Raw genomic sequence first — 21,791 nt, 5'->3', positions numbered from 1 at the left:
AGCTCTCACAAAAGCCTGCCATGCTGCTGTAAATCTGAAAGTCACAATCTATACAGACAGCAGATACGGATTTGGAATTGTACACGATTTTGGTCAACTCTGGTTACAGAGAGGGTTTATGACATCCTCTGGTTCACCAGTGAAAAATGGAGAACAAATACGAGATTTGTTACATGCGATTCAGTTGCCTCTTGAAATTGCTGTGGTGAAGTGCAGTGCTCACACCAGATCACAAGATTTTGTGTCAATGGGGAATGGTTATGCAGACCAAGTTGCCAGATTTTGTGCATTAAACTGTATATCTTTTAAGGAGCAGTGGGAACTGTTACCACAACCTGAGAATGACACAACCTTAAGCCTAGCATTACAAGTGGTTGATACCTTAGACGAATTAAAAACATTACAAAGCCACGTTGGTAGAGAAGAAAAACGTTCCTGGCAGTAGATGCAGTGTGTACAAAGAGCAGATGATATTTGGGTGTCAGAAGAGGGAAAACTGGTTTTGCCAAACAGTCTTCTATCACAATTTGCCCGACTGTACCATGGGCAGGCACATTTAGGAAGAGATGCCATGATCAGATCCTTTAAGATTGATTGGTTCAATCCAAAATTCAGACATGCCGCAGAAATTACTTGTCACAGGTGCGTCATTTGTCAACAGATGAACGCTGGAAAAGGAACCGTGGTAACTTTGAGACACATTGGGAGAGCTGGTGGTCCCTTTAATAAGATACAAATGGATTTCATTGAAATGCCTGTTTGCGGAGGTTTGAGGTACGTGTTGGTGATTGTATGTGTTTTTAGTCATTGGATTGAGGCATATCCCACACGTAGGAATGACAGTCTTACGGTTGCAAAACTACTACTCAGAGAATTAATACCCAGGTTCGGGTTTCCGGTTTCTATAGAATCAGAGAGGGGAAGACATTTCGACAATGAGGTGATTAAACTTCTGTGTGCCGCACTCAACATTGAACAAAAGCTGCATTGTAGCTATCGCCCTGAAGCCTCAGGACTAGTCGAGCAGATGAATGGTACTCTGAAATCAAGAATAGCAAAAATGTGTGCAGCAACAAACATGAAGTGGCCAGATGCATTACCTCTAGTGCTGATGTCTATGAGAAACACGCCAGATAAGAAAACAGGATTGTCCCCACCTGAAATACTCATGGGCAGAGCAATGAGGTTACCAGCAGTACCTGCAAACGCACTAGTGAATATTACAGATGATATGGTGTTGGATTACTGCAAGAGTTTGGCTCACGTGATTCGCTCTTTCTCTCACCAGGTGGAAGCTAACACGTTACCACCAATCGGCGAACCAGGACACTCTCTGCAAGCTGGAGATTGGGTGGTTGTCAAGAAACACGTGAGGAAATCGTGTCTTGAGCCGCGTTGGAAAGGGCCATATCAAGTAATACTAACAACAACTACTGCTGTAAAGTGTGCCGGGGTTCCCAACTGGATACATGCCAGCCATACAAAAAGGGTAACGTGTCCTGTTGAAGAGGAACTTGAAAATTCCGGTACAGCAACTTCAAGAGAAGAAGTCTCAGAGTCAGAGATCAGTGAAGAAAGATCTGAGAGTTCGAGAGAGGTGACAGAGTGCCAATCTCAGTGGAGGCAGCAGGAGAACAAAGACAGGAAGAAGTTCTCCCAGAAGCAGACGATTACAATTCAGAATCTGAATACAGTGTCGAACAAGAAGGAGAAAGAGACGGAGAAGTGGTAAATTTGAATCAGAACGAATCAGAATCTCCCGAACAAATCCCAAGCCTATCAGGAGAAAACACCATATCACCAGAGGAGGGTGCTGTCCAAAGTACTGAAGGGAAACGCCGAAGTAAGACAAACAGAGGTGACCATTGGCCAGACAAATCACACTTTAGAATAAGAGAAATAGCAAACGAAACAATAATAGAGGAAAGCGATACCTCACGAGCAGACGATCTGAGTGAAGGAGAACAGCAAGGAGAACGAAAATTAAAAAGAAAAAGAATAGCAAACAGAAGATATACTGGTCCTGAATGGGCATATGCTACAACCTCTGAATGGCAACAAGAATTCTTAGCGTTCTGTTTTGATCGAGAAATACCAGGCCAGTACTACGGTACCTGAAGAATATACAACAAGAAAGCTGAGATAAAGATTGAAATTGTAAAAGCTGAAAAATAATAATTAAAGAGTCTTAAGAAAAAAAAAAAAACTACAGGAAAGTGACATTAAACCTGGATTTGACTTATAGAAACCTGATTACGACAAGCTGCTAACCTGAATTGACGAAAAGGGTCCTGGAGTGAGTGAAGACGCTGTAAATTAAGCAGAAAGAGTTTGCTGCTCAGAGTTGATTGTTGATCTGCTATCCTGATTCTATACAAACATGGCTTATAGTAACAAAGGAAGTAAAGTGTGTGGTTGGTTAGGACTTATGATAGGTGTCGTATGTGCAATAATGATTGTGGGAGTGATTGTAGGAATGCCATGGAGAGAGAGTGAAACCATTAATGCAACTTTAAAACCTGAGACTACTACTACAACTAATAAACTATCACCATGGGAGAAATTTGAGCAAGACGCAAGACATCTGCATGAGGGAACTAATACAAAAGGAGAACTTTCTACTAATGTTTTCTATCGCTTACTAAATGAGTATGTGGAAACTATGGATGCGAAAGACTGTTATGTATGTACTAAAATTCCTTCATCTGTGCAGGAGGGAGTTACTTATCATAGCCTCCCTCTTACGTATGGGATCAGCTGTAGCTTGCTACTAACAAGATTTTATGATCAAGAGCATGTGCAATATTTTTATTCAAACTTAGATGTTGTGTTTTCTTTTGTGCCTGTTATTGAATTCTTAAATAAGCTAGCTAAAGAGCATGATATAAAATTAGTTAGAGGATTCTTTGAGCCAACACTAACATTTGGAACTGCTTATGCACATCGCAACAATTTAACATGCTTACTGTCTCCTGTGGAGAAAAGCTTTTTAGATCATACAGATGATAGACGCAAAGCATTAAAAGAAAAATTAGAAAAAGGTTTAGAAAAACGCACTTATGCGAATGATTACGCTTATACTGCAATTAAAACACAAGGCAAGTTAGCTATAGATGCATTACACGTAGGTAGACTCTGTATATATAGACCAAAATCTGATCAAGATAATTTGTTTGTGGGAACGAGTGAATGTAGGCATGTGTTTTTGTTCCAGAGCAAATGGACCTTTATGTTAAATGGACAAGACCCAGCGATTCCTGGAATCTACTACATTTGTGGGTTAAATGCATATTACCGTCTCCCTAAGGGATGGTATGGGACATGTTATTTGGGAATAGTATTCCCAAAGATTTACCAGATTGATGACTTAAAACAACTACCTAAAACGTCTGAATTACAACATGCCAGACAAAAACGAGAATCAGTGGCGGCTGTCATTGGTGACATATTTGGAGCTATAATCCCTTCTGTAGGGGTTATCCTAAATTCTATGAAAATTCAAAAGTTGTCTACTATTGTGGACAACATGCTGACAAATTTTACAGGAGCCATACTCCTGATGGATACTGAACTTGCTGCAGAAAGAGCTATGACTCTTCAAAACCGGCTTGCTTTAGACATTCTTTTAGCAAAGAGTGGAGGTGTGTGCAAAATGCTTAATGAACGTCATTGTTGCTCATACATACCTGATAACAGTAAGAAAATTAGAAACATGCTCACTAACCTGACTAAAGATAGTACAGATTTGAAGGATCTAAAAGAAACTGGTGTTTGGGAGAAATTTGGGAAGGGAATTGCCCGAGTGGGAAGCTGGTTTACCAACATTTGGAATGGGGTACTTGTAAAAATTATGATGGGATTATTAATTGTTCTGTTTTGTTTATTGGGATTTTGGGGAATATGCAAAATTAATGACAAGGTGAAAAGAAATTGGACTAAAAGAACAAAAAGAAATGAAGAAAGTGAAAGAGAGAAAATGTTCAATGAAATATGGGAAAGCTCACATAAAGGAAAAGATGTTGAAATGCGTATTATGCGCAAGGTGAAAAATTAAGATCTAAAGATTGTGTGATCACGAGCGTCATCAGAGGAGGGACTGAGAGAGCGTAGTTTAAATATTACATATTATAGACGTGAAATGCTTGTGTCTAACAATGCTGTATTAATAAAATATTCATTGAAGCGTATTCATAAATATGGAGAATTGTTCATATGTATAAACTAATGTCGACTGTAAGAAATAATCGTTTATAGTTTGCCTAACTGAGCACATTAACACGTATAAAACTGCATTCATTGGAACCATATATCCTAAGTTAGCGTGAGTCGAGAACTAGCTGTGTAACTCTCATGTTAAAGCATATTTTTCTGTTTCTCCAGTGTGCTGACTTGCAAAAGACCATGACCCAGCGATTGTTCTTTTCCCTTATTAGTTTGCAACATCACCCAACTCTCCCATCCGCATGCTAGTAGCTTTCATATAGAATTATGCGCTTTGAAACATTATTGGACACTTCCAAGGACGATGGAGCGAGGAGAAGAGAACTTTTGACCTGACGAGTGCCAAGGGGATGAAGTAACCCCGGATATGCCACCTACGAAATACGTCAATTATGATGACCAATTAGAACCAAATAAAGTATCCAAAACGACAAAATGCATTACTTAATGTATAATGTGATAGGTTGACATTGGTAGGGTGTATTGACTGACCAATAGAATTTTGGGGGAATGAATTACGAAAAAGGGATAAAAACCCATGACACAGGAAATAGAACACATTAGGTAGGGAATGATATTGATTGCATCTCGAAACTCTGTCACTCTATTTAGTGACCTGAGACTTAGAGAAAACCATCCTTGCCCATTAGACTGCCCCTACACTTTTCTCCTTATGAGGAGAGTGTCTTTGCTTTTAAACTTAGATAGACTGACGGCGATCTAACTGATGTCCTGAAGACGAAGACTAATCCTGAATGCTGACCTAATCAGAGGAGGGTAATTATATGTTGCTAATGAAGAATTCTTTATTTGCCTTTCTTTCTAGGTACCAACTGCTGTATGTTTTTTATTAGTGACCTTAGTTAGATGTTTCCAAATTGGTGTTCAAAATTGTTTTGCATGACGCCCAACATGCTAATGCTAATTAGAGGTTAGACGAGGTATTCATTTTGACTGACAAACTGACGTGACTGACATGATGCTATGCTGAACTTGTATCTTAGAACATTTAGGGCCTCATTATGATCCTGGCGGGCGGCGGAGGCCGCCCGCCAGGATCGCGCCCTCCAAATTACCGCGCCGCGGTCAAAAGACCGCGGCGGGTATTACGAGTTTTCCCCTGGGCTGGCGGGCGGTTCCAGTTAAACCGCCCGCCAGCCCAGGGGAAAACGACCTACCCACGAGGATGCCGGCTCGTAATCGAGCCGGCGGAGTGGGAAGGTGCGACGGGTGCTACTGCACCCGTCGCGTATTTCACTGTCTGCAAGGCAGACAGTGAAATACATTTTGGGGCCCTCTTACGGGGGCCCCTGCCGTGCCCATGCCATTGGCATGGGCACGGCAGGGGCCCCCAGGGGCCCCGCGACCCCCCCTACCGCCATCCTGTTCATGGCGGCTTTCCCGCCATGAACTGGATGGCGGTAGGGGGGGTCAGAATCCTCATGGCTGCGGAGCGCGCTCCGCAGCCATGGAGGATTCCAATGAGCAGCGGAAAGTCAGCGGGAGACCGCTGACTTTCCGCTTCTGACCGCGGCTGAACCGCCGCGGTCAGAATGCTCATTGGAGCACCGCCAGCCTGTCGGCGGTGCTCCCGTGGTCGGTGGCCCTGGCGGCCACCGGCCGCCAGGGTCAGAATAACCCTCTTAATGTATTGTGATCTGGTTATACTCATCTGATTATCTATGCTTCTGATTTCTGCACTATCGAAAGCTTACTGTGGCTGTCATCTTGTAATTGTGCTTATATGCTTCTTGACTTTGAGATTGATACCTTTGCTACTAGATTGTAATCAATAGGGAATAAAACTCATAAAACTTCATTAAGGTGTGGTTATTCATGACTGAAAGGTCATGGTTGCGCCGAATGTTTATTAATGCCTAAAACAAGATATATCCTGGTGTTAAATATTGACAATGTTATTGACATATTGATTGGTGTTTTGATCAGTTATCTCGTCCTACGGTGTCTCACCACTGGGTCCAAAGATTCATTGGCCTAAAACGAGTCCTGATGTGTATAGATTAACATAGACGGACGCGTTAACAGAACTATAAAGGGTAGAGACCAGACAATGCGGAGGATCAGCCTCTAATAACGTATGCAGAGTGTTCAGTGTATGTAGTTCCGCTGAGAATTTGGGGTGGCTGCTTTACTGTTGTGTGTAATCCTAAAGTACATGAACGGGTCTAGAGGAGTGGGCTCTATACCCGTGAAAATCTGCTCTTTTGTTTTAAAATTGCGCTGCATGTATAGATCGCCCCAGCTTGCACAACCCGTCCTCTTCAGAAGTGCCTAACAGGTCGCCTCCCGGGTGACTGATAATAGAGTATTATTTGGTAAGGGGATGAGCGGGGAGTAAAGCAGTGATATCCCTGCGCACCTCGCTAATCTATGCCTTGCAGCAGTGGTACCCGCCACCATTGAATTCGCTGAATCTGAGAAGTCCAGCTAGCGCCCAAGTAGGCCGACGGTGGAAGTGGGCTCTGCAAACTTCCTTCCACGTGTAAAGTGTGGAATAAACGTCCTCTTCAACTTACATTTCAGCAGAACGTTTCTAATTTTAGAAAACAACTTAAAACTTGGCTTTTTTCAGCTTCTCTTTAAGGTTGGTCTATGTCTGGGCTTCTAACCTATTCAGATGTCAGCACCAAGACACCTTTGGGCGTTCGTCATACGTAACAAACTGTATCAATATCAATACTGATTATCTTTAAAGAAACAGAACTTTCAGAAATGTTGCGGAAAAGGCCTTAGAGGTGGGTTGGTGAAGAAACACCAGGGGGCGCTCTTTCCCTTAAGACTTTCACAGTCCCAAACCTAGACTAGACTAGACAAGGACTTTCAGTAGAATCAAATCGCAGTTTCAGGTCCGTGCCCTTTCCCAGCAGGCTTCTTTTTTTTAGCAACTAAAATACAGTCTCCATGTAAAGACTTACAATGGTAACAGTGCAAGGGGAAGGAAAGTAGCGCCTTTAATGCTGCTGACTGAAAATAGCACTGCATAAAGCCCACCCACAGTGGTGAATTAGAGCAGGACGAGATTGGGACAAAAAATAGACCCAAGCAACCCAAACAAAGTGGACCACATTCGAGAAGCGTAACCATTCACAAAACATTGCTTGGTTAGTATCAGGTGTCTAACATTTGGATACATGTGGGTTAAATTAGGCATTTTATAGCGTGTAGGGTCAGCATCATCGGTAAAGAATGGAAATACTACAAATGTAAAATCTGAATGCTTATAGCTGTCCCAACACCTTGTACAATGTAGTGAGATACCCACTCCCAATCAGCAGTGTCTTTGATCCAGATTATCAGATAAATCACAAATTGAACACAAAGCCAAGGGGGAAAGGGGCTAGACCAGGATGCCTGGGAAAAAATCTACAATGTCAAAACAAAATAAAGAAGCAGCTCTGAAATTCCTCCTGTTGATCATTCACTACAGAAGGGTTTGAGAGAATAAAAGCTCTTATTTTCAGTGGCAGCTCTGTCTTGTTTCTGCCACCTTTTTAGGTCTCACCTGAGACAGTGCATGCACTGTCACTTGCAAGACATTTTGTCAACTTACAGTGGGCTTAGAGCCCACCCATTGCTTACCATTGGTTGGCTTCATCATGCTTACTTCTCTTTGGTCAGCATGTGCTAGCTTAAATTATTCCTTGTGTTTATTCCTTCCCTGAAGCATGACCAAGTACTTGTGTCCTTTCACTGCGCATATTTTTGGAGCTACTTTTTTCCTTTTGTTGAAGCACTCCATAGGAATGCATATCTTTTTTAGGCCATCTCACTTCTGTGATTCTATCTGCCCTTGTGTCTCTCTTTTACCCATGTGCTTTTGTTCTCCTTGCTGCTGTTGCTTGCCTGCTCCAGCTGTCCGTGTTGTTCTTTTTCCCCCACTCACTGTCCGTGTTGCTGCTTTCCCCCTTCCACCCTCCATGTTATTGCTAGCCTTCAACTGCTGTCTGTGCGGTTGCTTGACCCTTCCCCACCTTCCGAATTGTTACTTGCTCTTCCTCCCGCCCTCTTTGTTGTTGCTTGCCCCCTGCCGCTTGCCCACTTTCCGTCTTCCTGCTTTCCATTATCCACCATGTTGCTTGCCCCTCCCAATCCAGTCCTTGTTTTCTACTCACCCACCCGCCATAACAAAAAAAGTGCTTGGATGCAGCCAGCGCTGGCTGTGTCATAGATCTTTTTTTTTTTTAACTTTCAGCAATCCCCTCCTCCACCCTTCCTGTTGTTGTTGCTCCCCCCAGCTCTCGTTGACACTGCTTGCCCACACCCACAACACAATATTGCACTATGACGAGGACACCACTGGCTGCGTCATAGTGCTTTTTTTCATTTTAAGCCATGCAGCACAGCAACCGTGTTGCAGTGCAACATGACTAAAGCATTGACAAAGCCAATAGCTTGCATGGCCGAAACCTATTGGCTTTGCCCATGCTTATTTTTAAATCAACCAGTAGTGTATTATAACACACTATTCACTGCTTATAAGACTTTATTATGCCCAAACAACCCCTAGCAACCTTAGAATAAAGAAAGATTAAGTAATAAAATAATACAGTTATATTCCTATGCCTTGCAGTTTGTAGGCAGTGCCTTGATGCTAATTCATAGCTCACTGTGCTACGGTGGAAAGATTGTAACTTATGAACTGCACATAACAAAATGACTTCTGTGATAAGAGAAGTAACCCACTGATCTAGCTACATAAAATACAAATCTGTGATCTACATGTTACACATTTTGTTTTGCAGCAGGCACATTTATGGTAACTTATAAGTCAAAGCTTATTCTAGATAAAGTATAGATCTTTCCATCAAGTACTTTTTTCACTGTGTGAGAAACAGGGACATGGTCAGGTAAGTAGGTGAGTTAATTATTGAAATTTGGGCTGTCTGAATCAAAGTGAAGGTGGCCTCGACACCTGACCTGGCCTCCCAGCGTGACCTTCTAGCCACTTCAAATGTGCCCGCCCACCATGGCCTCAGTGTGATGGCCCGGGAGAGTAGAGCGGCAAAGACACTGCTTCTGTGCTTCTGCCACCCACCACCATCCCTCCGGCCCCACAGGAGCCAAGATGTGAATAGCTTAATGGGCAGAGCAAACCTCCCCCCCGGTAAGGCCGTTGTATTCACAGATCCCTCCCCTGTCCATCATGCCCTCAGTGTGATCGCCTGATGCAGAAGGAGTGTGACACTGCTTCTGGGGTCTCAGCCAAAGAGAAGCCCAACTGCAGCCCAAAAATAAAACTGCCTCTCAATGACGCAACTGCATGCTCATTTGTCCCAACCCATCTTTAAGCGCAGCACTGAGAGCCTGCACACTGCTGCCCATGTCAGTAGGATATTGTGGGCGGTTTCCCTCCAAGAAACCAGCCCACAGCTGGCACTCAGGGACCAGCCCATTACTGCTCGCTTTGCCAATCCAACCCTGAATTATAGTTTAAAATTAATAATGATGAGTACCTACCAAATGCTCTATGTTCATTCATCCCAGCCTTTTTAACTAAGAGTATTTTGTATTTTGGACCCTTCATGTACTGTCACAAAATGATAATACCAGCTTGCATGTAATTTTCCTTGAACAGAATCTTTTTACAGGGTAGAAAAAGCACTGTAAATATTGGCTGAACAATCCCAACAATGAAAACTTCGGGCTGAAAAATAACACAAGCAGCCCTGCCTTAACAACCTGTTATTCCAGGCAACTCATTTAGGCGGTCATTCTGACCGCGGCGGTCGGCGCCCGCCAAGCGGTTCCCGCCGAAAGACCGCTCCGCGGTCAAAAGACCGCGGCGGCCATTCCGGCTTTCCCGCTGGGCCGGCGGGCGACCGCCAGAAGACCGCCGGCCGGCCCAGCGGGACAGCCCCTTCAACAATGAAGCCGGCTCGGAATGGAGCCGGCGGAGTTGAAGGGGTGCGACGGGTGCAGTGGCACCCGTTGCGATTTTCACTGCTTTGTGGGGCCCTGTTAGGGGGCCCCTGCACTGCCCATGCCAGTGGCATGGGCAGTGCAGGGGCCCCCAGGGGCCCCACGGCACCCGTTCCCGCCATCCTGGTTCTGGCGGTGGACACCGCCAGAAACAGGCTGGCGTGAAGGCGCTCGGAATCCCCATGGCGGTGCTGCAAGCAGCGCCGCCATGGTGGATTCCCTGGGCCGGCGGGAAACCGCCGGCTCCCCTTTTCCGACCGCGGCTTTACCGCCGTGGTCAGAATCGCCCAGGAAGCACCGCCAGCCTGTTGGCGGTGCTTCCGCCGCCCTCCGCCATGGCGGTCATGGACCGCCAAGGTCAGAATGACCCCCTTAATCTCCTAGCTATAAAAAAATGAATGTCAACTTGTGTAATGTAACTGCTGCTCATGTAAAGCATTCCGGTATTTTTCCAGTCGTTCGAGCTCACACTATAAAATAAAAAGCAAAAAATGAAATAGTACCTTAATCACAGCTGGGGCAGTGGACAGACACTAATTATGTTAAATTATCTGTACTCTGTATATTCTCCACACAAACACGAGAATGTCGTGCAGGAAGAGACGCCTCGCATGTGCTGCCGAATTAGAAGGCAGCAAAGAAGAGCGACAAGGATGCCAACGAATGGTAAGTAATGACCGGGCTTAAAGCCCCTTTTTAGAAAGGTTTTTCTGAAAAAAATATGCTATGTTGTTGCCAAGCAACAGCGCACGCATGCTGCTTGCAGGCTTGACCTAAGGAAGTGACACCTCGTATGTGCTGCTAAATGGAAGGAAAGCAAAGAGGAATGATAAGGATTCCAACAAATGGAAAGTAACGGGTGGGCTTAAAGCCCCTTTTTTTACAAAGTTTTTTTTAGATACAATAGGTCATTGCCTAGCAAGAGTGCTTGTGCGCTGCCTGCAGGCATGACCTAAAAACTGAAGATCAGGCTAAAGTAGTACATAAGCACACACAGGCTTGCTCTTTTGCACATGCAACTACAGAGAAAACTGAAACTAACTTGCTGCTCCCTACACACACTACTGTACCGGAAGCAGGTGCATGTGTGATACATGCTTCCAGCCTCCAACGTGCATCAAAAATCACAGCAACAGCACCTTCAGAAAACAGCATTCAGTGTAGTTAATCACATCAGCCGCTGGTGAGAAATCATATACACTGTATTGTTGGTTAATATGAGTGAAAAATACGTAACATCAGAGTAATTCTAAATGAGTCAGTCAAAGTACAATTAGGAAACTTGTGTGACTTTGAAATGGACTGAAAAACGTCTCTTAAATAGAAACCATGACTTACTTATTCTTGAAATAACTTTTTGTGTGTGAGCTAGAGAAGGTGGCAAAAATTGTGGATGTAGTAAAATGGCATAATACAGGAATGGATCACCAGATCAGGAGAGGTGCATTTTGCCCCAGAGCGATGTTTGCAACTAAGCAGCAAATATCACCCCACCACAATGGCTATCCTGAAAAAATAAGAAACATTGCAAGGGGGACCCATCACCCTCCAAGGTGCCCAAACTCTTCTAGGGATCCCGGTTGGGCCCAAGGCCAAGGGATATCTTTGGTTGCCATGACTGTGTGTGTAACCATGATTATATGTACAGCCACGACTGCGTGCAGCTATTGGATTGAACTATTTGTACCATCTGACACAGCGGGTACTGGGTCCTAAGTAGAGGGTCCCAGGGACATCAGACAGTGGGAGTGCCCAGGTGGGCCGATATCCATTATTTGGTGGATGCTGCAGGTGCAGTGGAGAGGACAAGCTCATGATGGATTCCACAAGAGCTCCTCGGGAAGTGGCAAACACTTTATCAAGCTGGAGAAGAGCAAGGACTTACCAGGGGACTGAAATTGGCCTTAAGTCTCCTGAAGCAGCAGGACAGGAATGATCACGGCTACAACATCATTGTAAGGAAATGCCTCCTTGGCATGGTTACCCCCTGACTTTTTGCCTTTGCTGATGCTATGTTTTGAATTGAAAGTGTGCTGAGGCCTGCTAACCAGGCCCCAGCACCAGTGTTCTTTCCCTAACCTGTACTTTTGATTCCACAATTGGCACACCCTGGCATCCAGGTAAGTCCCTTGTAACTGGTACCCCTGGTCTCTAAGGGCTGCAGCATATCTTATGCCACCCTAGGGACCCCTCACTCAGCACAGACACACTGCTTGCCAGCTTGTGTGTGCTGGTGAGAACAAAACGAGTAAGTCAACATGGCACTCCCCTCAGGGTGCCATGCCAACCTCACACTGCCTATGCAGTATAGATAAGTCACCCCTCTAGTAGGCCTTACAGCCCTAAGGCAGGGTGCACTATACCATAGGTGAGGGCACCAGTGCATGAGCACTGTGCCCCTACAGTGTCTAAGCCAAACCTTAGACATTGTAAGTGCAGGGTAGCCATAAGAGTATATGGTCTGGGAGTCTGTCAAATACGGACTCCACAGCACCATAATGGCTACACTGAAAACTGGGAAGTTTGGTATCAAACTTCTCAGCACAATAAATGCACACTGATGCCAGTGTACATTTTATTGTAAAATACACCCAGAGAGCACCTTAGAGGTGCCTCCTGAAACCTAATCCAACTACCCGTGTAGGCTGACTGGTTCTAGCAGCCTGCCACACTTGAGACATGTTGCTGGCCACATGGGGAGAGTGCCTTTGTCACTCTGTGGCCTGTAACAAAGCCTGCACTGGGTGGAGATGCTATCACCTCCCCCAGGCAGGAGCTGTAACACCTGGCGGTGAGCCTCAAAGGCTTACCCCCTTTGTTCCAGCACCACAGGGCACTCCAGCTAGTGGAGTTGCCCGCCCCCTCCGGTCACGGCCCCACTTTTGGCGGGAAGGCCGGAGGAGATAATGAGAATAACAAGGAGGAGTCACTGGCCAGTCAGGACAGCCCCTAAGGTGTCCTGAGCTGAAGTGACTCTAACTTTTAGAAATCCTCCATCTTGCAGATGGAGGATTCCCCCAATAGGGATAGGAATGTGACCCCCACCCCTTGGGAGGAGGCACAAAGAGGGTGTACCCACCCTCAGGGCTAGTAGCCATTGGCTACTAATCCCCCAGACCTAAACACACCCTTAAATTTAGTATTTAAGGGCTCCCCTGAACCTAAGAATTTAGATTCCTGCAACTTACAGAAGAAGAAGACTGCTGAGCTGAAAACCCCTGCAGAAGAAGAAAGAAGACACCAACTGCTTTGGCCCCAGTCCTACCGGCCTGTCTCCTGCCTTCTAAAGAAACCTGCTCCAGCGACGCTTTCTCCAGGACCAGCGACCTCTGAATCCTCAGAGGACTGCCCTGCTTCAAGAGGAACAAGAAACTCCTGAGGACAGCGGCCCTGTTCCAAAAAGACTGCAACTTTGTTTCAGAGGAGCAGATTTAAAGACCCCTGCAATCCCTGCAAGAAGCGTGAGACTTGCAACACTGCACCCGGCGACCCCGACTCGACTGGTGGAGAACCAACACCTCAGGGAGGACCCTCCGGCGACTCCGAGACTGTGAGTAACCAAAGTTGTCCCCCCTGAGCCTCCACAGCGACGCCTGCAGAGGGAATCCCGAGGCTCCCCCTGACCGCGACTGCCTGACTCTAAAATCCCGACGGCTGGAAAAGACCCTGCACCCGCAGCCCCCAGCACCTGAAGGATCGGAACTTCAGTGCAGGAGTGACCCCCAGGAGGCCCTCTCCCTTGCCCAGGTGGTGGCTACCCCGAGGAGCCCCCCCCTTGCCTGCCTGCACCGCTGAAGAGACCCCTTGGTCTCCCATTGAAATCCATTGGAAACCCAACGTGTGTTTGCACACTGCACCTGGCCGCCCCAGTGCCGCTGAGGGTGTACTTTTTGTGTGAGCTTGTTTCCCCCCCGGTGCCCTACAAAACCCCCCTGGTCTGCCCTCCGAAGACGCGGGTACTTACCTGCTGGCAGACTGGAACCGGGGCACCCCCTTCTCTCCATTGAAGCCTATGTGTTTTGGGCACCACTTTGAACTCTGCACCTGACCGGCCCTGAGCTGCTGGTGTGGTGACTTTGGGGTTGCTCTGAACCCCCAACGGTGGGCTACCTTGGACCCCAATTTGAACCCCGTAGGTGGTTTACTTACCTGCAAGAGCTAACAATACTTTACCTCCCCCAGGAACTGTGAAAATTGCACTGTGTCCACTTTTAAAACAGCTTATTGTGTTTTATGTAAAAAGTATATATGCTATTGTAATTATTCAAAGTTCCTAGAGTACTTACCTGCAATACCTTTCAAATGAGATATTACATGTAGAATTTGAACCTGTGGTTCTTAAAATAAACTAAGAAAAGATATTTTTCTATAACAAAACCTATTGGCCTGGATTTGTCTCTGAGTGTGTGTTCCTCATTTATTGCCTGTGTGTATGTACAACAAATGCTTAACACTACTCCTTTGATAAGCCTACTTCACAACCACACTACCACAAAATAGAGCATTAGTATTATCTCTTTTTGCCACTATCTTACCTCTAAGGGGAACCCTTGTACTCTGTGCATACTATTCCTTACTTTGAAATAGTACATACAGAGCCAACTTCCTACAATCATGCTCTGTGCAGCTATGTCTTGGAAAGACCAAGAAGTGAGAAGAAAGTTTGTGTAAGCAGTGAAGATAATAACTCAATCTACTTGGGCTACTATTTGTGCAGGCGTATGGCTAACAAATGATGGAGAAAGGAGAATTTGTTTGGCCTTCATGCTGGAACGAAAAGTAACACTAAGGGAGGAGCAGTACTGAAGGCTGGTGGGAAGGAGGATTTAACTCTTGGAGAGAAGATACCTTCACAATCTTAATGTGCTGGGAGTATAAATTGACAAAAGTCGAGCAAGTAAGAGCAGTTGAAAGCAAACTTGAAGGGATCACTAACAGAATGGCATGTGTAGGAAAGGAGCAAGATGGGATAAGGAGCAGATTTAAAATGATTGTAGCCAAGCTAAGCAAGATGGCATCTACTAAGGAGAGCCTTTAGACTTTCAAACCAACTGTGGTGGAGAGTGTCATACTACTTGACTCCAGTATGGAGCACCTGCATAACTTGTGTAAGGGGTCCCTGATGAGGTTGTTGGGGAGTCTAGTGCAGATTCCTGCAGTCCTTGTGGGATGAATTGTGCATTGTTCTTGGGGACCGGTTGAATTTAGAGGCTGTAATGAGCCATCAATTTGTGGTTGACACTACTGGATAGCCCAGGCGATCTGAAGAAAATTTTGCTGATGTAGGAGATACCATCCTGGTCACAGTCCAGAATGAGAACAAACAACCAAAGTACTAAGGACAAGTGAAAAACACAAAGTGATGCTAAGTGGCACACATCTCCTATTCTTCCCTGTCCTTCACTAGAGATACTGTCCAGGAAACAGCTTATTATGGAAGTCAAACATAAGTTGGCAGAGAGGGGCTTTATGGCATCAGCTGACTTCCCTGTAAGACTAAGAGTTGACAATGGGGGAAAACATTTACATTTACTGAAGTGGGCACTGACAGGAACTTTGTAGGACTTTCCAGTGCAGGCCTTAAGAGTGATATGGCTCTGAACTGCACTGTGTTCGATCAGATGGGATGCTCTGTAGGCGGGGTGGGTCTGTATATCATCTTGCTGGGGTTCTACTCTGAAAGGGATTTCAGTTGTTTGGAAAGAGCTCAATTCTGTTGTGGATAATGTTATTTCTAGGTGCATCACATCTCCCCCACTTCTGGGCCATTCTGCCTACTGCTTTGCGTTTTGAGTGGTTTATTGTTTAAATTATGTGGATACTGAGCATTTTGAACTGCTTTTCGGCAACCTCTCGTACGTTTTTTTTCTTTCTGAGTATCTCTACACTGTGGACCTAGTGCTATGTTATGACTTTAATAAAAATGATTTAATTCTAAACTAATATACAATGATTTCCACGGCATATAGGCCCCCATTTTAACATCAGCGGTAAAAAACACCTACCGCCGCAGCGACGGCTGCCAAAAGACAGTCGCCGCGGCTACCAGCTGTCCGCCATATTATGACCACAGCCGGATTTCCACCGCAAGAATGGCGAAAATCCGGCTGTGGCCATGCCGGCGGATGGCGGTAAGGTGGCACTGCTGCCACCATCAGCGCCACGCCAGTAGACTGCCGCCAGCCGTATTATGACCAATAGTACGGCCTGGCGGTGTTCTGCTGGTTAGCGCTGCTGGCGGTAGCAGTGCCCCGTCCTGTCTCCTGTCGGAGGACCCCCTGGATCCAGGTAAGTCGAGTCTCCGACAGGGGAGGCTGGTCAGGGGTGTTGTGTGTGTGGGGGTGTGTGAATGTTTGTGCGTGATGCGAGTATGTGTTGCATGTTGAATCCGTGTGTGCATGTATGGAGGTGTGAGTGCGTGTAGGTTGTGTTATGTGAATGCATGTCTGCGTGCATTTTTGAAAGTGTGTGTGGATGTGTGTGTGAATGGATGTATGCATGCGTGTAAGCATGTGGGAATGGCTGTGTATATGCATGTGTGTGAAGGTAGGCGTGAATGTAGGGGGGATGGGAGGATCTGGAGAGGTAGAGGGGGGTGGGAGGGTAACTGGAGAGGAAGGGGGGAGACTCCTATCAGTGACAGGAAGGAATTCCCTGTCACTGATATGGCCTACCGCCATGGTTTTTGTGGCGTTACGAACGCCACGGAAACCATAGCGGTAGACGGGGTCATAATCCTGCAGGCGGTACAATGACGGCCGCTGGGCTGGAGATGGATATCTCCAGCCCGGTGGCTGTTACCGCTGTGGCGGTCGGAGTGGTACACCCGCCAATGTCATAATATGGCGGTAAGTACCGCCAGTTTGTTGGCAGTACTTACTGCCACATTAACGCAGACTGCTGGGGTCGTAATGACCTCCATAGTCTTATTCCATGCTTTTTGCACTCATATTTCAAATAGTTGGCACCATGATAAAGATTTCAGCAGATTTTGCTCTTTTTGTCAGTGTCACTATTAGTGGTATTTCCCCTTAGGCCTAAAGAGGACATTTCCAACATTGTGCTAATACAATGCTACTCTTACACCAGCACAATTTGTGTTATCCTTTCTGGATCCATCTGCTAAACACTCTCTTGTAAATAAAAGCTTCCAGAAATGTGAAAATTGTTCTTACCATTTTGTGCAGGTGAAGTAACATAAATATAGTCTTCTCTCTCATATGATGTGTTGCAGAGCACAGGATGTCTAAGTGGATACTCTTCATCTTGGAGAGTTGTTATCGGATTCTGAGTTCTGTAATTAGGATTGGGGTGTTTGGCAGACGGAACCTGGGTTTTTTGTCTGTATGTCTCATGTATCAGAGTTCGGTATGCACAATCCACTGCGTTGGTTTTATTAATGAAGGTAGGAGATTGAGGGCTACTCACTGACGCTTGCATATATGTTTCGCTATCTGTAGTCACAGTATGAGTTAGTGATGCCTGGTTTCTTGTGGGAATAGTAGAATTAGAATTGGAAGAATCTTCTGATGTTCCCATAACTTGATTACTATTGCCTAGAGAGCTGGCATCAGGTGCTGTTGCCAGATGCTTGGGAAATGCTGGCAGGTGAGAATAAGCATCCAACGGTGCCCTCACAGATGGTTTGCTGTTGGCAGGTGAGGTGCCACGAGAATTTGTAGCCAGGTACTTTGTATGTGTTGCCAGTGGAGGTGAAGAATCCACTGATGCTCTCACAGATGGGTTTCTATTGTCCGACGAGTTTCTACTAGAGGTTGTAGCCATGAGCTTTGTATGTGTTGCCAGTGGAGGTGAAGAATCCAGTGAAGATCTTACAGATGTTTTGCTATTGCCGAGAAAGCTGATTTCAGAGGCTGTATCCATGTACTTTGTAAATGTCGGCAGGAGAGGAGAAGAATCGACGGCTGCCCTCACAGATGGTTTGCTTTTGTCTGGCGACCTTCTTTCAGACAGTGAAGCAGCTGCAAACTTTGTGTTCTTCAGAAATGGGGAGGAAACATTCACTGATGCCTCTACAGGTGGTTTGGTGTCATTTGGCGAGCTTCTACCAGGTGATGTCAATGGATAGTTTGGATACGTTGGCAGAGGATGAGAAGCATCCAATGATGTCCTCAGGGATGGTTTGCTGTTGCCCACAGAGCTGCTCTCAGAGATTGCAGCCATGTGGTTTGTCTGTCTTGGTAGTGTAGATGAAGAATATAGTGATGCTCTCACCAATGGTTTCCTGTCGTCCAGTGAGCTAATACCAGAATTTGTAGCCCTGGGCTTTGATTCTGATGGCAGATGAGGAGAAACGTCCACTGACGCCATCGCAGATGATTTGTTGTCATCTGGTGAGTTTCTACTATATACTGTCAATGGGTACTTAGCAGATGTTGGCAGAGGAGGAGAAGCATCCAGTGACTCCCTCTCCGATGGTTTGCTATTGCCAAGTGAGCCTTTACCAGAGGTTGTATCCGTGTACTTTGTATGTGTTGTTTGCGGAGGTGGCGCATCCAGTGATGGCCTCAACAAAGGTTTGCTGTTGCCCGGCGAGGTGCAACCAGGAGTTGTAGCCAGATACTTCTTATAATGTGGCAGGTGAGAAGAAACGTCCACTCTTGTCCCGACAGGTGGTTTGCTTTTGTCTGGTGAGCTTCTATCAGCTATATATTTTGGGTATGCTTTGAGAGGAGAAACATCCACAGATGCCTTCACAGGCGGTTTGCTGTTATCTGGCAAGCTTTTATCAGATTTTGTGGCCAGGTTCTTTGTGTTTGTTGGAAGTGGAGGAGAAGCATCAACAGGTTTGTTGTTGTGGGGTGAGCTTCTATGGGGCGTTGCAATAGGTGGGCCATTTGTGCATTGCATCAGAGGAGGAAAAGCATCCAATGACTCCTTCGAAGGTGATGTGCTGTCATTTGGCAAGCTTTTATCAGGTGTTGCCAATGGATAATTTGTGTATGTTGGCAAAGGAGAAGCAGCCTTCAATGATCCCCTCACAGATGGTATACTATCATATACTGAGCCTCTACTAGGTGCTGTTTCTGGGTACTTTGAGTATGCTGGCAGAGTAGGGGAAGAAACCACTGATGCGTGCACAGATGACCTGCTGTCACCTGGCAAGCTGCTACCGAGGGCTTCAGCTGCATGCTTTGTATATGTTGGTAGAGGTAAAGCATGCAGTGATGTCGACTTAGATGGTTTGCTGTTGTCTCTTGAGCCTTTGACTGGTGATTCTTTAGTTAAGAATGTGCATTCAGCGAGAGGAGGGAAAGCATTCACTGATGCCTTCGCAAGTGGCTTGAAGTCATCAGTTGAGCATCTGTCATGTGCTGTTGTTGTGTCTGTCGGGAGTGAAGAAGCTTCCGCTGGTGGTCGCACAAATGAGCTCTCAGGCACTTTCAGTGGGTCCTTGCTGAATACTGACTGAAAAGAGGAAGCTTTCAATGATGCCCTCACTGATGGTATGCTGCCGTATACAGAGGTTCTACTGAGAGATGTAGAAGGGTGCATTGTGTGTGTCGGTAGAGGAGTAGAAGCCGCCACTGATGCCTGCTTAGATGGTTTGCCTCCACCCAGAGAGACGCTGCAAGAGGCTCCAGCAAGGTCATTTGCATTCGTTGGGAGTGGGGGGGAAGCTTTCAGTGGCATACCCCCAGATTGTTTGCTGTGGTCTGACGAGCTCTGATCAAGGATTGCTGGACTTGGGTACTTTGTGTGAGGAGAAGATGCATCAACTGATGCCTTCACAGGTGGTTTGTTCTCATTTAGTGAGCTGCTATCAGGTGCTATCACAGTAGACGTCATGCATGTTGCCTGAGGAGACAATGGTTTCACTGAATTGTGTGGTTTCTTCGCTACCCGAGACTGGTGCTCTGATATGTGGTTTGTTGTGAAGGTTGTAGACCGAGAAGCAAGTGGATCCAGTAATTGTTCTACATCAGGCTTAGCTTTTGGTTTGATTGATGTACAAGGCGCTGGTTTAGGGGATGTCGAGGTGGATGTAATGGAAAATATAGGTGGATTTTCTGATGAGTTATCATTTGATTTTTCCATTGGATGTGTCTCACCAAGAAACGCTGCGGTGGGGTGAGTTGTGTTGGTTGTTGCAGAGCACGGATGTGGGCTCTTGGACTTTGGTGGATGGGTTTTGCCTCTCCACTTCTTGCTAAAGGATGGCGCAGAGCTCTTGGTATTCGTGCCATTTGTACTGCATTGAGAAATGCCAGGCTCCACTGCACCTTGGCCAGTTCCACTATCTGTCTCTGTCATATGGTGACGAGATACTCTTTTTCCATTATTTTTTTCTTCAACACAGCACAGATGTCCTGGAAAAAAGGTTTGCATTTGAATTAGACTGATTGCTATTGTCTGATCGCACACCCATGTGCATGCCATATTCAGCGTTTTAAACAGCTAACAAACTCTAAAAGTGCACTAAAGCCACCTAATTACCTAAGATTTATTTCTATTGCCATTAGCCAAGCCCAAAGACAGTTAGTAAAACTGACTGGTGTGAAATTAATACTTGAATTTTACCCCTATTCCTAAAACCATTAAGTTATCTTTTAAATGTTTGCGTTTTTACATTGAAAGTGAGATGCATTAGCTCCAGACTTGATGGTAAATGAAACATGAGAGTAGGAGGAGCAAAACAAAAGGAAGTCAAGAGGAAATTACATAAACGCACAATATCTGGGTGACAAGAATGGAGAACAGACATTGGCAACAACGATAGGTCTCGCCATTTGAGATCTCTTGGTTTTATGAATGTTTTTAGCTATGCTGTACAACTTTTGTTCCCCATTATTATTAGATTATAATATGATTGTGTAACTTGTGAATAGTATGGTATGGCCTGTCATAGTATAGTATTCAATGGTATGTTGTTGTATGGTACAGTATGGTCTAGCATTGTATACTATGGTATGGTATGTCATTGTATGGTATGGCCTATCATTGTATAGTATGGTATTGTAAGGCCTTTCGTTGTATAGTATGGTATAACCTGACCTCATATAGTGTTGTATGATATGGCCTGTAATTGTATACTATGGTATGGTTTGGTATGGCCTGTCATGAATGGTATGGCCTTCATTGGATAGTATGGTATGGCCTGTCATTGGAAAGTATGGTATGGTATGGCCTGTCATTGTATTTATGCCAGCCTGTCATTATATAGTATGATATGGCCTGTCAATGTATAATATGGTACGGTATGGCCTGTCATCGTATTGTATGGTACAACCTGTTAATTATATGGTATGGTACATTATGGTATGGCCTGTCGTATAGTATGGTATCGCGTGGTATTGTGTGGTCTTTCGTTGTATAGTATGGTATGACCTGTCATTGTACAGCATTGTATGGTATGACCTGTCATTGTATATTATAGTATGGCCACTAATTGTATACTATAGTATGGTAAGGCCTGCCTTTATGTAGTATGGTAGGTTTGGCATGGCATGTCATTGTATGGCATGGTAAGGCCTGTTGTTATATGGTTTGGTATAGTATGGCCTGTCATTGGATAGCATGGTATGACCTGTCATTGTATGCTACGGTACGGCCAGTCATAATGTAGTACGGTGTGGCCTAAAACAAAGAGGGAAGAAGGAGGATGCCTT

General features: G+C 45.4%; 1 protein-coding gene across 3 annotated transcripts in view; it reads right to left on the bottom strand.

Annotated features, from left to right (window-relative positions):
- Positions 1-21,791, bottom strand: part of LOC138287527 (protein mono-ADP-ribosyltransferase PARP12-like) — a 271,292-nt gene that overhangs the window by 157,788 nt on the left and 91,713 nt on the right. For 2 of the 3 annotated variants that reach the window (XM_069227999.1, XM_069228000.1), the window contains exon 1: positions 17,337-20,482. The exons of the other annotated variant lie outside the window; for it this stretch is intronic. In XM_069227999.1, the coding sequence (XP_069084100.1) occupies positions 17,337-20,436 (3,100 nt within the window). In that variant the 5' untranslated portion in view covers positions 20,437-20,482. Of the gene's footprint in view, positions 1-17,336; positions 20,483-21,791 lie in introns of those variants that run through there. 3 annotated transcript variants of the gene reach the window in all.

This window comes from Pleurodeles waltl, chromosome 4_1 (assembly GCF_031143425.1).
Source record: "Pleurodeles waltl isolate 20211129_DDA chromosome 4_1, aPleWal1.hap1.20221129, whole genome shotgun sequence".
NCBI lineage: Eukaryota > Metazoa > Chordata > Amphibia > Caudata > Salamandridae > Pleurodeles > Pleurodeles waltl.
The sequence above is the reverse complement of the archived record's forward strand: the minus strand, read 5'-3'. Positions and strand labels throughout refer to the sequence as shown.